At 39.9% G+C, this 16,529-nt stretch overlaps 1 protein-coding gene across 1 annotated transcript in view; it reads right to left on the minus strand.

Moving 5' to 3' along the window:
• NNT (nicotinamide nucleotide transhydrogenase) overlaps positions 1-16,529 on the minus strand; it is a 74,141-nt gene that overhangs the window by 14,777 nt on the left and 42,835 nt on the right. Inside the window, exons 15-19 of the mRNA XM_060761462.2 lie at positions 15,074-15,307; positions 13,262-13,422; positions 12,068-12,247; positions 9,303-9,462; positions 4,729-4,810 (exon numbers count right to left, since the gene is read on the minus strand). Of these exons, the coding sequence (XP_060617445.2) occupies positions 4,729-4,810; positions 9,303-9,462; positions 12,068-12,247; positions 13,262-13,422; positions 15,074-15,307 (817 nt within the window). The remainder of the gene's footprint in view (positions 1-4,728; positions 4,811-9,302; positions 9,463-12,067; positions 12,248-13,261; positions 13,423-15,073; positions 15,308-16,529) is intronic.

Raw genomic sequence — 16,529 nt, forward strand, 5'->3', positions numbered from 1 at the left:
GGATGCTACTGCTCTCCAGAAATACCTGTCCACAGAAATGAGAATCAGGATGTACACACTGAATGATCCCAAAGGAAATGCTGCTATTAATAGGGAGATTGCTCTTTTGAACCTGACCCCCCGGCCATATTTGCTAGGATATTCTGAGAGTTGTAAAAAAAATGTATCACAGCTTTTCCAAGCTCTTTTTTCTTGTACTTCTAGCTGTACGGATAGGTCAATGAACTAATTTTCTGCTTGCCAAATGTTTTGGTAGCTTTATATAAAAAGACAGCTAAAGGTCACTGGGGGATAGTTGAGCAGTTTCTATTTACATTGCTTAGGTTTGGAGGAGGAATTAAACCCACTCACACAAAAGTTAAATTCCTTATTGAAAGTATTAGAGGTTGAACATAAGAGGAGAGACACTGCAATTCTGGTGGAATCTTGCCCTGCCTCAGGATGATATCCTTTCAAATATTCAAATACGGCTCTTATCTAGATGAATTATTCGTTTTAATGGCTTTTATATGTGTTTATATTGCTATGTTGGTTGTTTTAATCGATTTTTAATGAATGTATGGCATTGAATTGTTGCCAATGTGTAATCCGCCCTGAGTCACCTTAGGGTTGAGAAAGGCGGACTATAAATGCTGCAAATAAATAATAAATAAATAAACTTATTCAAAACAGAATAGAGTAGAACTATTATTCCCCTACGTCCAGACCAGGCGCTCCAGGTGTTTTGGACTTCAGTTCCCAGAAGTCCTATGGCTGTTAGGAATTCTAGGAGTTGGGAGTCCACAACACCTAGAGGACCAAAGTTTGCCCATGCCTGGTCTAGACACTATACTCCTATTAATGCAGCCTAGAGTTGCATTGGCTTCTTAAACTGTTGCCTCCCATTACTGATTTTAAAAAACCATCTTAATAATTCAGACACTCAGATCGCCCACCCACAAAATCTGCCCTGTACCTCTGAATCAGAGATCTCTGGTAGAAGCATCAGTGTGAAATCTTGCTCAATCTCAGAGGATGTTATGGCTCTGGGCAAGGGTTACCGGAATGACACTGCCTTGGAATCGCAGGCATCAGGCGTGGCGTCAGGACAGCAGCCTATAAGATGCAGTTTTTCTTGGCAGAGCACAGGTATTATACACTGATGACAATCACATGTCTGTGTTGGCATTGATCTGCCACAGATGTGCAAGTGTGTCACCACATCTGGAGAGAGCGCGTGCTGGTGTCCTGAGGCTCCATCAGCCTACAGGAAGCAGAGGGCGAGCAGCTGCACTCAATGAACACCATGGGCGCGCCACAACATGATGAAAGGCCCTACTTCCCACAAACAAAAAACACAGATTTCTTTCATTAAAGCCCTCTAGGTAACTGCTGTAGCCAAAATGGGCTTTCAGATCTAATGTAGTTACATCAAAAAGCTCCATTCCTACTTCTCCTGTATAAAGTCAAGACACAAAGTCCAGTCCTTAGTGTTGCCAGCCATCAAATAAATGTTTATAAGGTTACAGTCCCAATGTAAATAGAAATGTCGCAAATAATAAAATAAATAAATATAGCAAAGCAATTGTCTTGCATTCTAATTAAAACTATGCTCCCATTACAAGATACCTGCCAAAATTATGTGTGAATCGCCACAACAGCATTCATATTCATGGTTACAGTTAAACTCAATTAATTTCTGGATGGGAAACAGAAGCACTTCTGGCACTTGAAATAACTTTGTATATTCATTTAAAGGGGGGGGGGAGGTCAGCAGTAATGCCTTTCTATATCCCCTATGCACAATGAGCCAAAAACATACAACTCTGAGCCTAAAGACTGTCAGAAATATTAAATACTAACTAGGAATTTTAAATTACTAAAATGTGAGTCAAGCACTGAAAGGGTTAAATGGATGCAATAGCTCAGTAAAAACTGTAGTTCAATATTATCAGGTGTGTCTGTAGCTTAGTAGCCGTCAGTCTGAGGGAGCCCTCAGTGTCAGCAGATCTCAGTCTGTGAGAGGTCTCAGTATGAGAAGAGCTCAGTGTTATTTCACCCTAGTTAGTTGACAGGCATCAGTGTGAGAAGGTCTCAGTGTGAGCTAGGCCTCAGTGTTAGTAGGCCTCAGCGTGAAAAGCTTCGGTGAGAGAAGCCCCAGGTTGAAGGCCTTGTGTGTAAGGCTCTAGTGTGATGGCTGCTATGTGTAAAAGACTACTGTGTGAAGCTCCTGTGTAAGTTTAGTGTGAGAAGAGGCTCTGTGAGAGTGAAACTTTTTATCTGCATGAGAAAGAAGCCCAGCATGGAAGCAAAGAAGGGAGTATAATGAACTTTGTGTTCTGGAAATCTTTTTCTTGCAAATAGTGTAACAATATTATTTTTCCATAAAGAAAAGCCTCCTAAGGAAGAGATAACATTGGTCTGTGTGTTTTTTGTTCTTTTTATCACTTTTTGGCTACTGGTGCTGGGTCACGCTGCTGCTAATAAGTTACTCTGCTGTGCATTTATGAGAAGGGTCTTTTGTTAATAAGTCCACTCATCCAACAAAACCTACGAAGGAATAGGCATGGAGAAGAGGATGCAGTTGTACAGGATAGGCAATATTATCAGAGAATTGTCACACTTCCTCAGAGAAAGGCAAAAACAAAGTCCCTTTGAACAAAACTTGCAAGGAAAAATTGTGTCATGGGACTTGCCATGAAACTTGTCTTGAATTTTTATTGTGTGTGTGTGTGTGTGTGTGTGTGTGTGTGTCAGTAATTACTTGAGAAACTGCAAATTGCTTCTGATGTGAGAGAATTGTCTGTCTGCAAGGACGTTGCCCAGGGGGTGCCCGGATGTTTTACCATCCTGTGGGAGGCTTATCTCATGTTCCCGCATGGGAAGCTGGAGCTGACAGAGAGGAGCTCATCCTGCTCCCTAGATTCAAACCTTCGACCTTTTGGTCAGCAGTCATGCCGGCACAAAAGGATACCTTGAAACTGGGCAACCCTATCATTGTTAAGCCCATGAAACTGAGATGGATTCAATTTCATCACAGTTTATTGTCGAAGGCTTTCATGGCTGGAATCACTGGGTTGTTGTAGGTTTTTTCAGGCTATATGGCCATGTTCTAGAGGCATTCTCTCCTGACATTTCGCCTGCATCTATGGCAAGCATCCTCAGAGGTAGTGAGGCCATAGATGCAGGCAAAACGTCAGAAGAGAATGCCTCTAGAACATGGCCATATAGCCCGAAAAAACCTACAACAACTTCAGCACAGTTCTTTCAAGGTCTCCTATACCACAATGATAACCCGAATTGACAGCATGGGATATATTTTAATAACAAAAAGCCAAGTAACAAGGAGAAAGCATCAAAATGCATATTAATATTTATTAGGCAAATTGAACAAGCAGAAACATAACCAAGCATATGAGGTCCCAAGATTTCCTCATAAGCCAGAATGCCACTTTCATTACCACTGACAATCCGAGGAAAAAACAAAGAATGGCTGGCTCTCAAAATTTTGAGAATTAACCATTACTTGTTTATTCAGTTTTTTCAGTAGTTCTGGAGAAGCCTAAATTAAATATTTGCAACCTGTCTATCAAGCATCCCATCTTATGAATCTAATTGCAGAGTATGATTCAATGTGATGATAAATCATGATTCAACTTCATGATTCAATATGAAGCTAGCCTTTTCCCCACTCTATGTTCTCCTCCTATTTGTTTCAACATATGTGATTAAATGACCTCAAAAGCAAGCCTTTCTTTCACCTGTGAGACCCATATTATCCTAAAATGGATTTTGAAGATTAAGTGGAGAAATAGGACAAATACAGTAATTTTTTAAAAAATTACTGCATTCATCCTATTCCTCCATTTCTTTCTTCATGTTTTTCTTTCAATGCCAACCAACCTTTGTACCTTTTTTCGAAAAATGTTTTAACCACCGATGGTGCAAACCAAAGGGTTAACAAAGGACGTAGAAAATGTGCCTTTTGTTTTTATTTTCTATCCATCTTTCGAGAAATGACATCATTATCCTAAAGCCGAGATGTTTTTTGTGCAAACTTTTGACATTTTCCATAAAGAATTGGGAAAGACTTCTGTCCAAGTCTCGGGGAATTAAGGGGAAACCACAGCAGACACAATGAAATGCATGAAGCTGGAAACAACAGTTATAGTTTTAGATCATTTTTTTCAGTTGACACCCTACTTTCTAGTTCTCTGAGAAGATCATTATAAAATAGAACAAAAGTTCACACTTCATCTGAAAAAATAATCAGCAATAGAACAAAGAGAAACTGGGTCAGCATAAAATAAACCTTATGTAGACGATTAGTTCTCCAGAGTCAATTTTCATCTCTACCAAGATTATCTTCCTACGCTTCACTGACTTGACTGTTATCACTGTTGTGACATTTCCCAAAAGGATATCTACTCAGAACCCTGCTCCAGATGATTTACAATCTATATATGGACTAGTCCGCAAATTTCAACTCAAGCAGGAAAATAATATATTTGTTAGTAACACATACTTCATTCTTTGTCTGAAATATGGTACAGGTGGGCAATTTGCTAAGGTCAAAACGCTTCAAAATCCAATAGTATCAGCAGGGCCATTGTGATTTCAACCCCTGCTGCTGTATCTTGATTATAAATACTGAAGAAAAGATTTTCCTCCCAATATAGAAAGTCACATAGCAAATGATGACCGATGATTGAAAGTATGCATTGTTTCTCTCTTCTCTTACTCACTTACCTAACATTCTTGCCTTGTTCACACAGCATTTTCACCAAATCAGCAATTGGATACTGAGCCTTTGCTGCACACAGTCCATAACCTATGGAGAGGGAGGGGAAAAGTACCAGATGTAAAAGTGCTTCAGCAATGACTCTAGTTTTAGCATGGAATACTCTTGGATCCATCTTCCTCATTGGAGGTGGAGACCCATGTGGAATCTCTGTTTGGAGTGCTTGGAGTGAGAGTTGACACATTCAACAGCTACAACTTCCCCTAGAACAATGGTTCCCAACCTGTGGTCCATGGACCACCAGTGGCCCACAAGAACAAAAATATGGTCACCATTACTACACCTCACCATTACTACACTGTTGCCTCCAAACCACACAGCAACAAGAGTGACTGGTCTCGCAAAATGCTCTTATAGTGCTGAGGCAACGGGGATGTCAGAAGGGGAGAGGCTGACTACCAACAAAAGATTACTACTACCACATGAACTCTAGATTATTACATATGGTTTTCTGTGGGGGAGCAGATGGCAACTACTGGGTGGCATATGTTCTGTATCAGAACCTAGAGCTGATGTGGTCTGTCCAATGCAATTTTATGAATCAGCACCCCATATAACCAAATTCGTAACCATCTTGGTACTAATGTTAGACAATAGTCCCTGGTCAAAGTAGTCCCTGGTTAAGTGGTCCTTGGTCAAGTGGTCCCTGGTCAAAAAAGGTTGGGAACTACTGCCCCAGGTAGAGATTGCCTGGAGATTCATGCATCACCAACCTTGCAACCAGATTACTGTAATGTGCTCTACATGGTGATGTCTTATTAATTAATTAATTAATTAATTAACTATATTTATACTCCGCCCTTCTCACCCCGAAGGGGACTCAGGGTGGCCTAACAAAAGCATCATACGATGATCACTCGGAAAACAAAATTGGAGAAAAATGCATTATCTAAGACTGCTGACCACAATACAATGCAGAAACCATATCAACACTGATCTCAATCACCATAGATTCCAAAATATTTCTAGTCCCAAGTTTTCAGATAAGAAAAACTGCATCTGGATGTGCTATGCACACTTCAAATAAGCGATACTCAACCTGTATGTATATCTGTGTGTGTGTGCATGTATACACATACATACGCACATGCACACACACACCCTTATCTGAAATGCTCAGAACCAAAAGCATTTTGGATTTTGTTTGGTAAACTATACCTGTATTTGCACATAAGGCTTGGAGATGGGATCTACATCTAAGCACAAATTCATTTATGTTTCATATACACTTTGTGCACATAGTCTGAAGATAGTTTTTAACCATTTTGTGCATGAAACAAAATTTGTGTCACAATTCCCCGATGAACCAACTTGGACCCTAACATCCCTCAGGGAGGCCCTCCTCACGGTCCCACCACCCGCACAAGCACGGCTGGTGAGAATGAGAGAAAGGGCCTTCTCAGTGGTAACCCCCAGCTCAGGAATGCTCTCCCAAAAGAAATCAGACAGGCGCCCTCTCTAGTTAACTTCAGGAAGCAACTAAAACCTGGATTTGGAAGTTGCCTCTGAAAATGGTTGATTATTTTATGATGGTGATGTCGTAGCATTAATATTTATTGGTTTTAAACTGGTTATACATCCACAGTGCAATATGTTATTAAACCCAGCAAAAAAAATCTGTTTGTATCTATTATTGTGATACCGTCTTTGTTTAATTTTGTTTATGATTGTTCATTTTTGATATATTGCCTTTTTTATTTTTGCTTTGTATGTATTGTGTTGATTTTGTTGTAAGCCGCCTTGAGTCCTTGTGGAGAGGAGGTGGGATATGAATAAAGATGATGATGATGATGATTATTATTATTATTATTAAAAAAATTCTATTAAACTCCAGAGTCCAAAGGACAACGTGCAAACTAAGACCTTGTCTGAGCACACAGTTGTATTTAGGCATAAAATCTATACTTCAGGCTCGAAAGATAGCTATACAAATAGGTTCTTTCTTGAAGGGGAGCCCAAGAATAGTAAATGGCACCCAACATATACATATGGACTTCAATTATTTTCATCCATGAGGATAAAACCCCCACAACCACCATTCTCCATTGCAAGAAGTATTAGAATGGCAATAACAAGGAAGTAAACATGCATTTCTCCTTTAGACAAGCCATAATCTGCTGCCTGAAAATGCAATGTCATTCTGCCGAAAAGCAGAACTGGCCCGGGTCCTTCACCATCCTAATGCTAAATGGATAAGAAAGGTATAACAAGCATAGAAAGGGAAACTTGGAAATTTTGAAAATCTTCATCTTACAGAATCCCTAAACCAGGCATGCACAAACTTCGGTCCTCCAGGTGTTTTGAACTTCAACTGGCTGTTAGAAATTGTGGGAGCTGAAGTCCAAAACACCCGCAGGGCCGAAGTTTGCCCATGCCTGCCCTCACCCATCCTATGTAGCTATAGAATTCCGGAAGCTGAAGACCCAAAAACAAGACAACTTTTCATAGCTCTGTATGCAATGTTAAATATCCATTTTGCAGCCAAGTAGCAACATGTGCCATGACTTTCTTTTACATTAAAATACTATGCAAATCTTTACATGTGGCTAGGTCTTTAGGAGTTCTCCCCATTCAGCTATGTAGCACAAACAAAGGCAAATGAGACAAAGGCATCATCCTTTTCCACTTTGTAGGAAGAAATGTGTAACCATCATACTTTCCAGAGAGGGGTTTTGTAAACATATGAGCAATTGCTGTTGTGGCCAATGATTCTGGCAACAGAGAACAAACACACAGAGCACACAAGTGGTGTCAGAAATGCAATCCTTCCAGTGGCAGGGAGTTCAAACATTTGTTGTTAATCTGTTCAGCCTTCCTCCCACTTTCAATTCTTGCCTTTGCTCTTTCATTGAATCTGCTCATCATATATGACTCTTAAACTTTCACTTTGCCTGCTTTATTCCTCTTTGTTGAAATATGGAGGTCTTGACTAAATCCATCAAAATCTTTCTCTCTTCTTTTTTGAAAAACAGATTGATTCTGCTACACTTTCTTGACCTTTTCTGCTTATACATGGTTCCAGGGTGAAAAAAGAGAGATCACAGAAAACCGTAAAGAAGGGAGGAAGTGAATGAATGTGGAAGCACCTTGAAATATAACTAGCTTTTATTTTTGCATGTGTTTCCATGGATATAAAACCACTTCTTTGGATGCAGTACCAAAAATCAAGACATGATTTCATACCCATATCCTATTTTTTTACATAACGAAAGATGAGCCAAAAATAAACAGGAACACACTCTTAAAACTATTACCTTCTACAAGTAAAAAGTATGAAAAACTAGTAGCACAACGCCAAAATAATGCAAGTTGCAATACTGTGCTATTTATCATGTCAGAAGCAAATTGAGAATACAGTTATAATGTATAAAAAACCACGAACAAAGGTAAAAACTTGGCATTATCCTAAATTTCCTTTGACCAGAAGCTGGCCACTTCGAGTACCTCTGGTATGGCTGCAAGAAGGTCCTCCATTGTGCATGTGGCAGGGCTCAGGCTGCATTTGTAGTAAGTGGTCTGTAGTTTGCTCTTCTCCACACTTACACGTCATGGACTCCACTTTATAGCCCCATTTCCTAAGGTTGGCTCTGCATCTCGTGGTGCCAGAGCGCAGTCTATTCTGCTGCCCAGTCTTCTGAGCGCCCAGGAGGGAGTTTCTCATTCAGTATCAGTCACTGATTAAGGTGCCTGCTACTTTTGTACTCTTGCTTGCTAAGGTGTTCCTGCGAGTAGATCTTAGGAAGCTGTTTCTTGATTTAAGGTGTTGGCTTGCTAGTTGATATCCAAACAGGGATGGGCCGGAGATGTCACTGCCTCGGTTCTTTCATTACTGGCTGCTACTTCCCAGCGGATATCAGGTGTTGCAATACCAGCTAAACAGTATAATTTCTCCAGCAGCATTGTGTGTAGACATCCTGTGGTAATGTGACATGTCTCATTAAGAGCCACATCCACTGTTTTAATGTGGTAAGATGTATTCCATATTGGGCCTGCGTACTCAGCAGCAGAGTAGCAAAGAGCAAGGGCAGATGTCTTCACTATATCTGGTTGTGATCCCCAAGTTGTACCAGTCAGCTTTCGTATGATATTATTTCCAGCACCAACTTTTTGCTTGATAGTCAAGCAGTGCTTCTTGTAAGTCAGAGCACGGTCCAGACATGAGAGAAGCCTACCCGTAGGATAGTAACACATCCAGGTGTCCCCTGGCCAATGTGTTTGTAGACGGCTGATTCTCTCACACCAGAAGCAGCTTGCGGTATGCAATTCCCACTAGAGCATTGCAGCACACCAAAATACTGTGCTGACTAGATGTTACAGGACAAGCTGCTATTGAAAGAAATATCTCCACTGTTCCAAGAACCAGAGTTACTATCTTTGTAAACACCAGAAACATTCTGAGGAAATGAACTATAAGTGGTTCATTTTTGATATCTGTAAGACCAGGAACATGAGATAATGGATAAGGAGCAGTTAGATCTCTAACATTAACCACTATTCATTGAAGTGTACAGCCCAATTTTACCTGGCGTGATGATAATATTATTGGCTTCCTTTATCATTTCCACTGCACTGTCCACATTCACTTCTGTATGAGTGCCAGTAATTTCCATGGGTTTTCCACCAGCTGTTGAAGTCGTCCCATATCCACCAAGGATCACGTTAGCAAGAGAACGGTTCATGGCCTGAGGGAGAGAAAGAAAGGAAACAAAACAAAACTGACTTTTAAAAATCAAATTACTCGCGTTAGTCCATTAACAACAAAGCCAACAAAAGTTAGGTGACACAAGATGTTTTCCTCTGTTTACAATAGACGTTGTTCCACAAAGCAAAGTAATGTCTTTATCCCACTCCAGGTTTTGCTTTCTCATAATGTTTCAGACTGACGTTAATAAAAACAAGCCACACTGAACAAGCTTCTTCCTGAATGCAATGGAAGAATATCAAAGATGTCGTATTTTCAAAATATAAGGGGGAAAGTACAGAAGAGGATACAAAATGTGAAAATATTGAGCTGAAAGGGAACTGGAAAGAACATCAAATGCTAATGAACAATTAATAGTAGCTTATAAATGTGGAAGATGTGCATTTCGTTTAGACTAATGTAAAAAACAACAATGAGGAATACAAAAGATGAGTATGATTTCATCTCAATAATCTTTTTAAGAGACTCATTCATGTGAATTTGCTGCCACCTAGTGACCATCAAAATGTAACCCTAATAAAATTTGTGGGGGCTAAAGAAGACTTGAAAACACATGGGTTACCTATATTTTGGCTTTTTGCAGTAGTATTCTTGGAATATCAATGTGTATTTCAAAACCACTATTGCCACCACTATCAAAGTGTGCTATTTGAGCTGCCCTTGTCAAATGTGTAATCAGGAAAAACCCAAAAAATATTTAAGAAAGCAATAGTATTCCCCATAGTAACATATGGATGGGAGACCTGGACCATAAGGAAGGCTGAGGGAAGGAAGATAGATGCTTTTTTTTTTTTTTGCTTAAATTTTTATTAAAGAAAGTTGTGTTTACAAGGAAAGAGGGGGAATATTGTGATACCAAAGTAGGAAATAGGAAAGATCAGAAGAATACTAAAAACCAAACAAAAAACATCAGAAGTGAAAAAAGAAGGAAAAAAGAGGAAAAAGAAAAAGTGTGTGTGTGAGTGTGTATAATAATGATGATAAAAAATAATTTTAAATTTTATTTAAAAAAAAAAAGATAGATGCTTTTGAACTGTGGTGTTGGAGGAAAATTCTGAGAGTGCCTTGGACCGCAAGAAGATCAAACCAGTCCATACTTCAGGATATAAAGCGGCCAACAGGGAGCTCTGGCGTGGGCTGGTCCATGAGGTCACGAAGAGTTGGAAACGACTGAACGAATAAACAACAAATTAAAGGAAATGCACGCTACTTTAAGGCAGGCTAGTTTTTATGTCAATGTATTTTATTTCTCCCTCTAGATGGTTCTCCCTCTATGAACCATTACGGAGGTTAAGATCTTCTAGGGAGGCCCTGCTCTCGGTTCCACCTGCTTCGCAAGTGTGGTTTGTGGGGACGAGAGACAGGGTCTTCTCAGTAATGGCTCCTCAGCTCTGGAACTCTCTCCCCAGTGAGATTAGATCAGTGCCCTCCCTCCTGACCTTTAGAAAGAGAACAAAAACATGGTTATGGGACCAAGCTTTCGACTAGTAAAGTAACACAGTACAGGTAGTAAATACTGAAATATGTGTAATCAACATTTGAAATGGCCCTTTCTATGTGCTTAGATCATGTGATTTTAATGTTTTTGTTAGGTGGTTTTAATTTTTATGTTTTCATGTCTAAATGTTGAATTTATACAGAGTTATATGTTTTGTTTAAATTTATGATCTGGTTTTTATGTATGTGAACAACTGAATTTTTCCATTATTTGTTGTAAACCGCTTCGAGTCCCCCAGGGATGAGAAAAGCAGAATACAGTAAATAAATATTTCTCATTTTATTGTTTTGCGTGACTGCTTTAGATCTCTTTTGTTTGTCAAAAAGCTGGGATAAAAATATTTTAAGAGGCACCATGTAAAAAAGCCCACAAAAGTTAATTTCTAGGAAAAGCATTTAGTATTCCACCAAAAGAGTTCAACTAGAGGTGGTGGCCCAAGGACAAGCAATAGTCTGCAAGTCATTGGCAGCCCATCTAAGACATGTTTCCAGGAAATAAATAAAGTCTGTAGTCAATAGGCACACATATGGTTACCATCCAGAAGAAGCTTTTAGTAGTCTACCCAGCGGCACAGTGGGTTAAAGCACTGAGCTGCTGAACTTGGTGACTGAAAGGTCACAGGTTCAAATCCGGGGAGCGGCATGAGCTCTTGCTGTTAGCCCCAGCTTTTGCCAACCTAGCAGTTCGAAAACATGTAAATGTGAGTAGATCTGGCGGGGAGGTAATGGTGCTCCATGCAGGCCACACGACCTTGGAGGTGTCTACGGACAACACCAGCTCTTTGGCTTAGAAATGGAGATGAGCACCAGCCTCCAGAGTCGGACGTGACTGGACTTAATGTCAGGGGAAAACCTTTACCTTACTAGTCCACCAAAACAATTCAATTGCTGTCTCCACACTTTTTAAAATTTTAGCTTACAATTGGCTTCTAGCTTTTATAAAACATAAAAATTCCATTATGACACATTATTTGAAAATGAAAAATGGTAAATAAAGCTTTATATGAAAACCATATAAAGTTTAAGAAGAATGATTTGTTCTGCTGAACAAGTTGGAGCAGGAAGACATGTTTCCACAACATCCTTACCACACACATGATATATGACAGGATGGCACCAGAGGAACCAATTAAAGCGCCCACAATTGTTAGCAAGTTGTTGTTGAGGAGGAACCCTTCAGCACACAGTGCCCAGCCAGAGTAGCTGTTGAGTACAGTAATGACAACCGGCATATCAGCCCCTCCAATGGCTGCTGTGAGAGTCACACCCTGCAGAACGGAAAGGAAAATAATGCTGAAACGTAAACTTTTGGGCAGGCATGCTCATTGTCTAAAAACATTTCTGAATAACTTCTAGTCCCTTGCAGGGCCTAAGTTCTCAGTCCTTCTACAGAAGTGTCTCCAAATTCTTTAAATGAGATAAGAGACAGGCTGCATCTACACTGTTAGATGCAGTTCTTTAACTGCAATGCAATCTTTAACTGCCATTGCTCAATGCTTTGGACTTCAAGGGGTTGTAATTTGGTGGGGCACCAGCTCTTTTTGACAAAGAAGGCTAAAGAGGCCATTAAATGCTAATCAAGGTGGCCAAAATTGCAATATTCACACTTGCCTCAATCAGACAAGAGTTCTTTCTCCCACACTGGATATTCCACAGATATATAAAACCCACTTGCCTAGTTTCCAACAGACCTCGCAACCTCTGAGGTTGCCTGCCATAGATGTGGGTGAAACGTCAGAAGAGAATGCCTCTGGAAAAATGGCCATACAGCCTTGAAAACTCACAGCAACCCAGTGATTCCAGCCATGAAAGCCTTTGACAACAAAAGGCTAAAGAGCTTGCAAAATGAGAACTTCCACAACTCCACTGCATGGAGCCATTGCAGTGAAACTGGTATAAAACTGGCGCAGTGTCAATATGCCAATATTCTGTTTCCCCAGTCCTCCAAATTTGCCCTTGTTACTATCAGAGTCCAAAGCGCCCCCCCCCAAAAAAAATGGCTCCAATGAAAATGCTACCCCAAATCCTTTTATTTTTTTTCCTGTCGGTATCCCATCTCACTCTGCAATTCTTCACTCGCTAACGCAGTGGTTCCCAACCTTTGGTATTTCAGGTGTTATGGACTTTAGCTTCCACAATTCCTAACAACTGCTAACCTAGCTGGGATTTCTGGGAGTTGGAAGTCCAAAACACCTGGAGGACCAAAGGAAACAACTGTCTGACTAACACTTGCTTCCTTATGTCAAATTTTGCTGCATTCAAACTTGAGACTTTCCACTTACCATAACAGCAGACAGAGCAGATACAGACCCTAAACAGGTGAGGCCAGTCGTGTAACTAGGATCAATCATATAAGGAATCATTCCACCTATACTGGCAGTAAGCAAACCAGCGTTCAATAAGTGCCGTCCAGGTAAGAGAAGTGGGGCAGAATTTAAGATACCTGGAAGAATAAAACAGTGTCGTTCATACTGTAGAACTTGCCTGCTGAAAAGAAACTGGAAGTCAAAAAAGGTCAGGGGTTTAGGAAACCACAAACTCCTCCAAGTTCCTTTTGTATTAACCCCCTGTCAACACACCTCAACATGTCTGTGTTATGCTTTATTCATTTAATACCTCCCTCAACAGGAAAGATACAGGCAGTATCACTTCCTCATGATCTGACTTGGAATATAACCAGTTTAAGGAAAGTAGTCCTTAAGTACCCCAAGCAAACAATCGGTCAACCATTGGATTAATCACAAGGCAGCCCTCCATACCTTTGGCTGTGTGGACTGATGGAAAAAAGGATTCTAAAATCAAAATTCTCAATCAAAGTATCTTAATCCCACTCCCATAATCGTGGGACCTGTACTCATAGTTTCACCTACTCATATCTGACAAAATAAATAATATTCAGGAATTTTCTAGGTCCTCCAGGTGATTCTAATGTATACTTCTGCTGGAAGTGGCCATGAAGATATTAAGGAAGGAAAAGTCATTAATTTCAATGGACTTCTCTATTATCCATGCTTTCCTGTTTCCAAATTAAGTTCAGAAACACAATCCCATGGAAACGGGGGTCATATTGTATCCATTTTTACTTCCCAAAACTGGAGACAAATTCTTGGAAATACACACACAATTATATATCTGTTTTGAAAGTATTAGGATTATCAACAATGAATGCACAAAATTGAAAAATGTACATAGGTACACTTTATTCAATTATTTATTACACTATTACCCCTTCTCACCCCGTAGGGGACTCAGATAGGCTCACATATATAGGCAACAATTCGATGCCACATGAACATACATCCAACAAAATAAACATATACTTTAAAAGCAACCTCTAAAACATATCAACATTAAAACCATGTAATCCAATACCTTAGTCCAAGGTTGTTCCAGTTGTCATTGCACTATTCCATGTTTACATGTTGCACTGATAAATTACAAGCTGAAAGCTTGGTCCCTCAGCCATGTTTTTAGCTTTTTTCAGAAGGTCAGGAGGGAGTGGCCTGATCTAATTTCACTAAAGAGAGAGTTCCACAGCCAAGGAGCCACTACTGAGAGGGCCCTGTCTGTCGTCCCCACCAACCATGCCTACAAAGAAGGTGGGACCAACAACAGGACCTCCCGAGAAGATCTTAACTTTCTAGCAACATTCATACAAAAATTCCTTTTGTTAATGTGGTGGTAATGCATTAACTCCCTTGGAAGAAGAAGAAATGATTGTGACCTGATGGTGAAAATACAGGTGAGATTCAAAGAAAAAACACAGATATTTCATATCCTTGGAACTGAATACGTAAGCAAGATACTTTAGCAGCTGGTTGGTCCTTACACATTCTGAGGAAATATCCCCATCTCATGAAGCCTGAAAATATCTTCTTCAGATTTGCAGAATTTTGAAAGTATTATTTTGCATCATGATCAGAATTCTATAGAGTTGGCATGATGTGATACAATCCAGACCTATGGTTAAGACTTCAGTGGGAACGAAGCCAAATGAAGAATGGAGACAATAGCTCTATATGCCTTTGAGCACACAGGTATATGCTTGAGAATGAACACACACAGTGAATTTAAAAAGGGAATTATGGAATTACCCTGTAGCTTTCCATAAGCCACCAGAGAGCCGCTGAAGGTTACACCTCCAATGTATGTGCCAAGATACGCCACAATCTTGGTGAGATTTGCAGCTTCGTTTGTAGCAAAGTGAGGATACTCAATCATGTATTCAGCAACGCAAGTGAGAACAGCAGCCAGGCCAACCAAGCTGTGAAATGCAGCTACCAGTTGAGGTAAATCTGAAATCTGGATGCGTTTAGCAATTGTTAGGCCTAGAAAGACAAAAAAAAGTAGGATATTAGGCTATTGTAATTCTTTATGATGGTGATGGTGATCATTTAACCTACAGATCAGAGATGGGGAAGGTTGCACAGCTCCATTTCTCATCATACCCTCACTACTAACTATGTTGGCTAGGACTAATAGAAGCTGCAGTTTAATAACATCTATGCCTTATCTCCCTCATGCTCTCATACAGTTTTCCTGTTATTATAACTAAAGTTTCAATAAGATTAACAGTGAAACTACACTTCTAAATTAGAGACTTTATAAATCAACAATCAAATAAAAGAGAGCTACTTTACACAGCAAATACAACTCCACCATGAAGCCACCTAAAAACAATTACTATCTATGCGGCAAGAAATTTAGAAGCTGTTTTATACTAAATATTTAGATTAGATCTCAGTTTCTTCAGATCTAATTACAGCTAGTACGTTATATTTATTAATATTTATTTTATTAATGCACTTGTATACCGCTAATATCTCAGCCTAAATCGGCGACTCATTGCGGTTTACAACATTTAAAAAACAATATTCAGTTAAAAGCATAAAACACATATACAGTACAAATTATTGGGCCACCAATAACAATCCTATGCATCTCATAACTGGAATCGTAATCGTTATGCCTTTGGCCTGGCAGATTCCAAAGTATGCACTTCAGTCCTGTGACACTGTCCCATGTCATTAATTACAGCAAAATCACAGGGAAAGAATGGCCAAATAAACTGAATGAAGGGTTCCTTGCCAAGGGAATAGTCATGCTGCAGGAGAGGGAAGCGGAAAGACACGTTTCTCCAATAAGAGGCCAAAGCTTCTTGTTGGAGATCATTAATTCATGTAGGAAACTAGATTTTGAACGTGGTGCTTGAATTTCAGTTCTTTAAGTTTTCACACTAATATTTTTCTCAGCCTGGCATTTCAAAATTGGATCACCATTCTGAACAGATTTCCAGTTTTGAGCCACAACGTATGAACTGAGTTTTGTTGCACTGAGGTAGTTGCCATGGTATGTATCAGATATTGACAAACCCAAGCCTGGGGGTCGGATGTGGCCCCTTGGGCACTTTTCTCAGGCCCTCCCCTCTCTCATCAGCATATCCTTCTCTTCCCTCCCTCTTTTTCTTTGCATTCCAACCTTCCGTCCCTTCCTTTTTCTTTCCTTACTCCTTCCCTCCCTCTTTCTCCCTTTCCCTTCTACCCTTTCATC

The sequence above is a fragment of the Anolis sagrei genome, chromosome 2, assembly GCF_037176765.1.
Source record: "Anolis sagrei isolate rAnoSag1 chromosome 2, rAnoSag1.mat, whole genome shotgun sequence".
NCBI lineage: Eukaryota > Metazoa > Chordata > Lepidosauria > Squamata > Dactyloidae > Anolis > Anolis sagrei.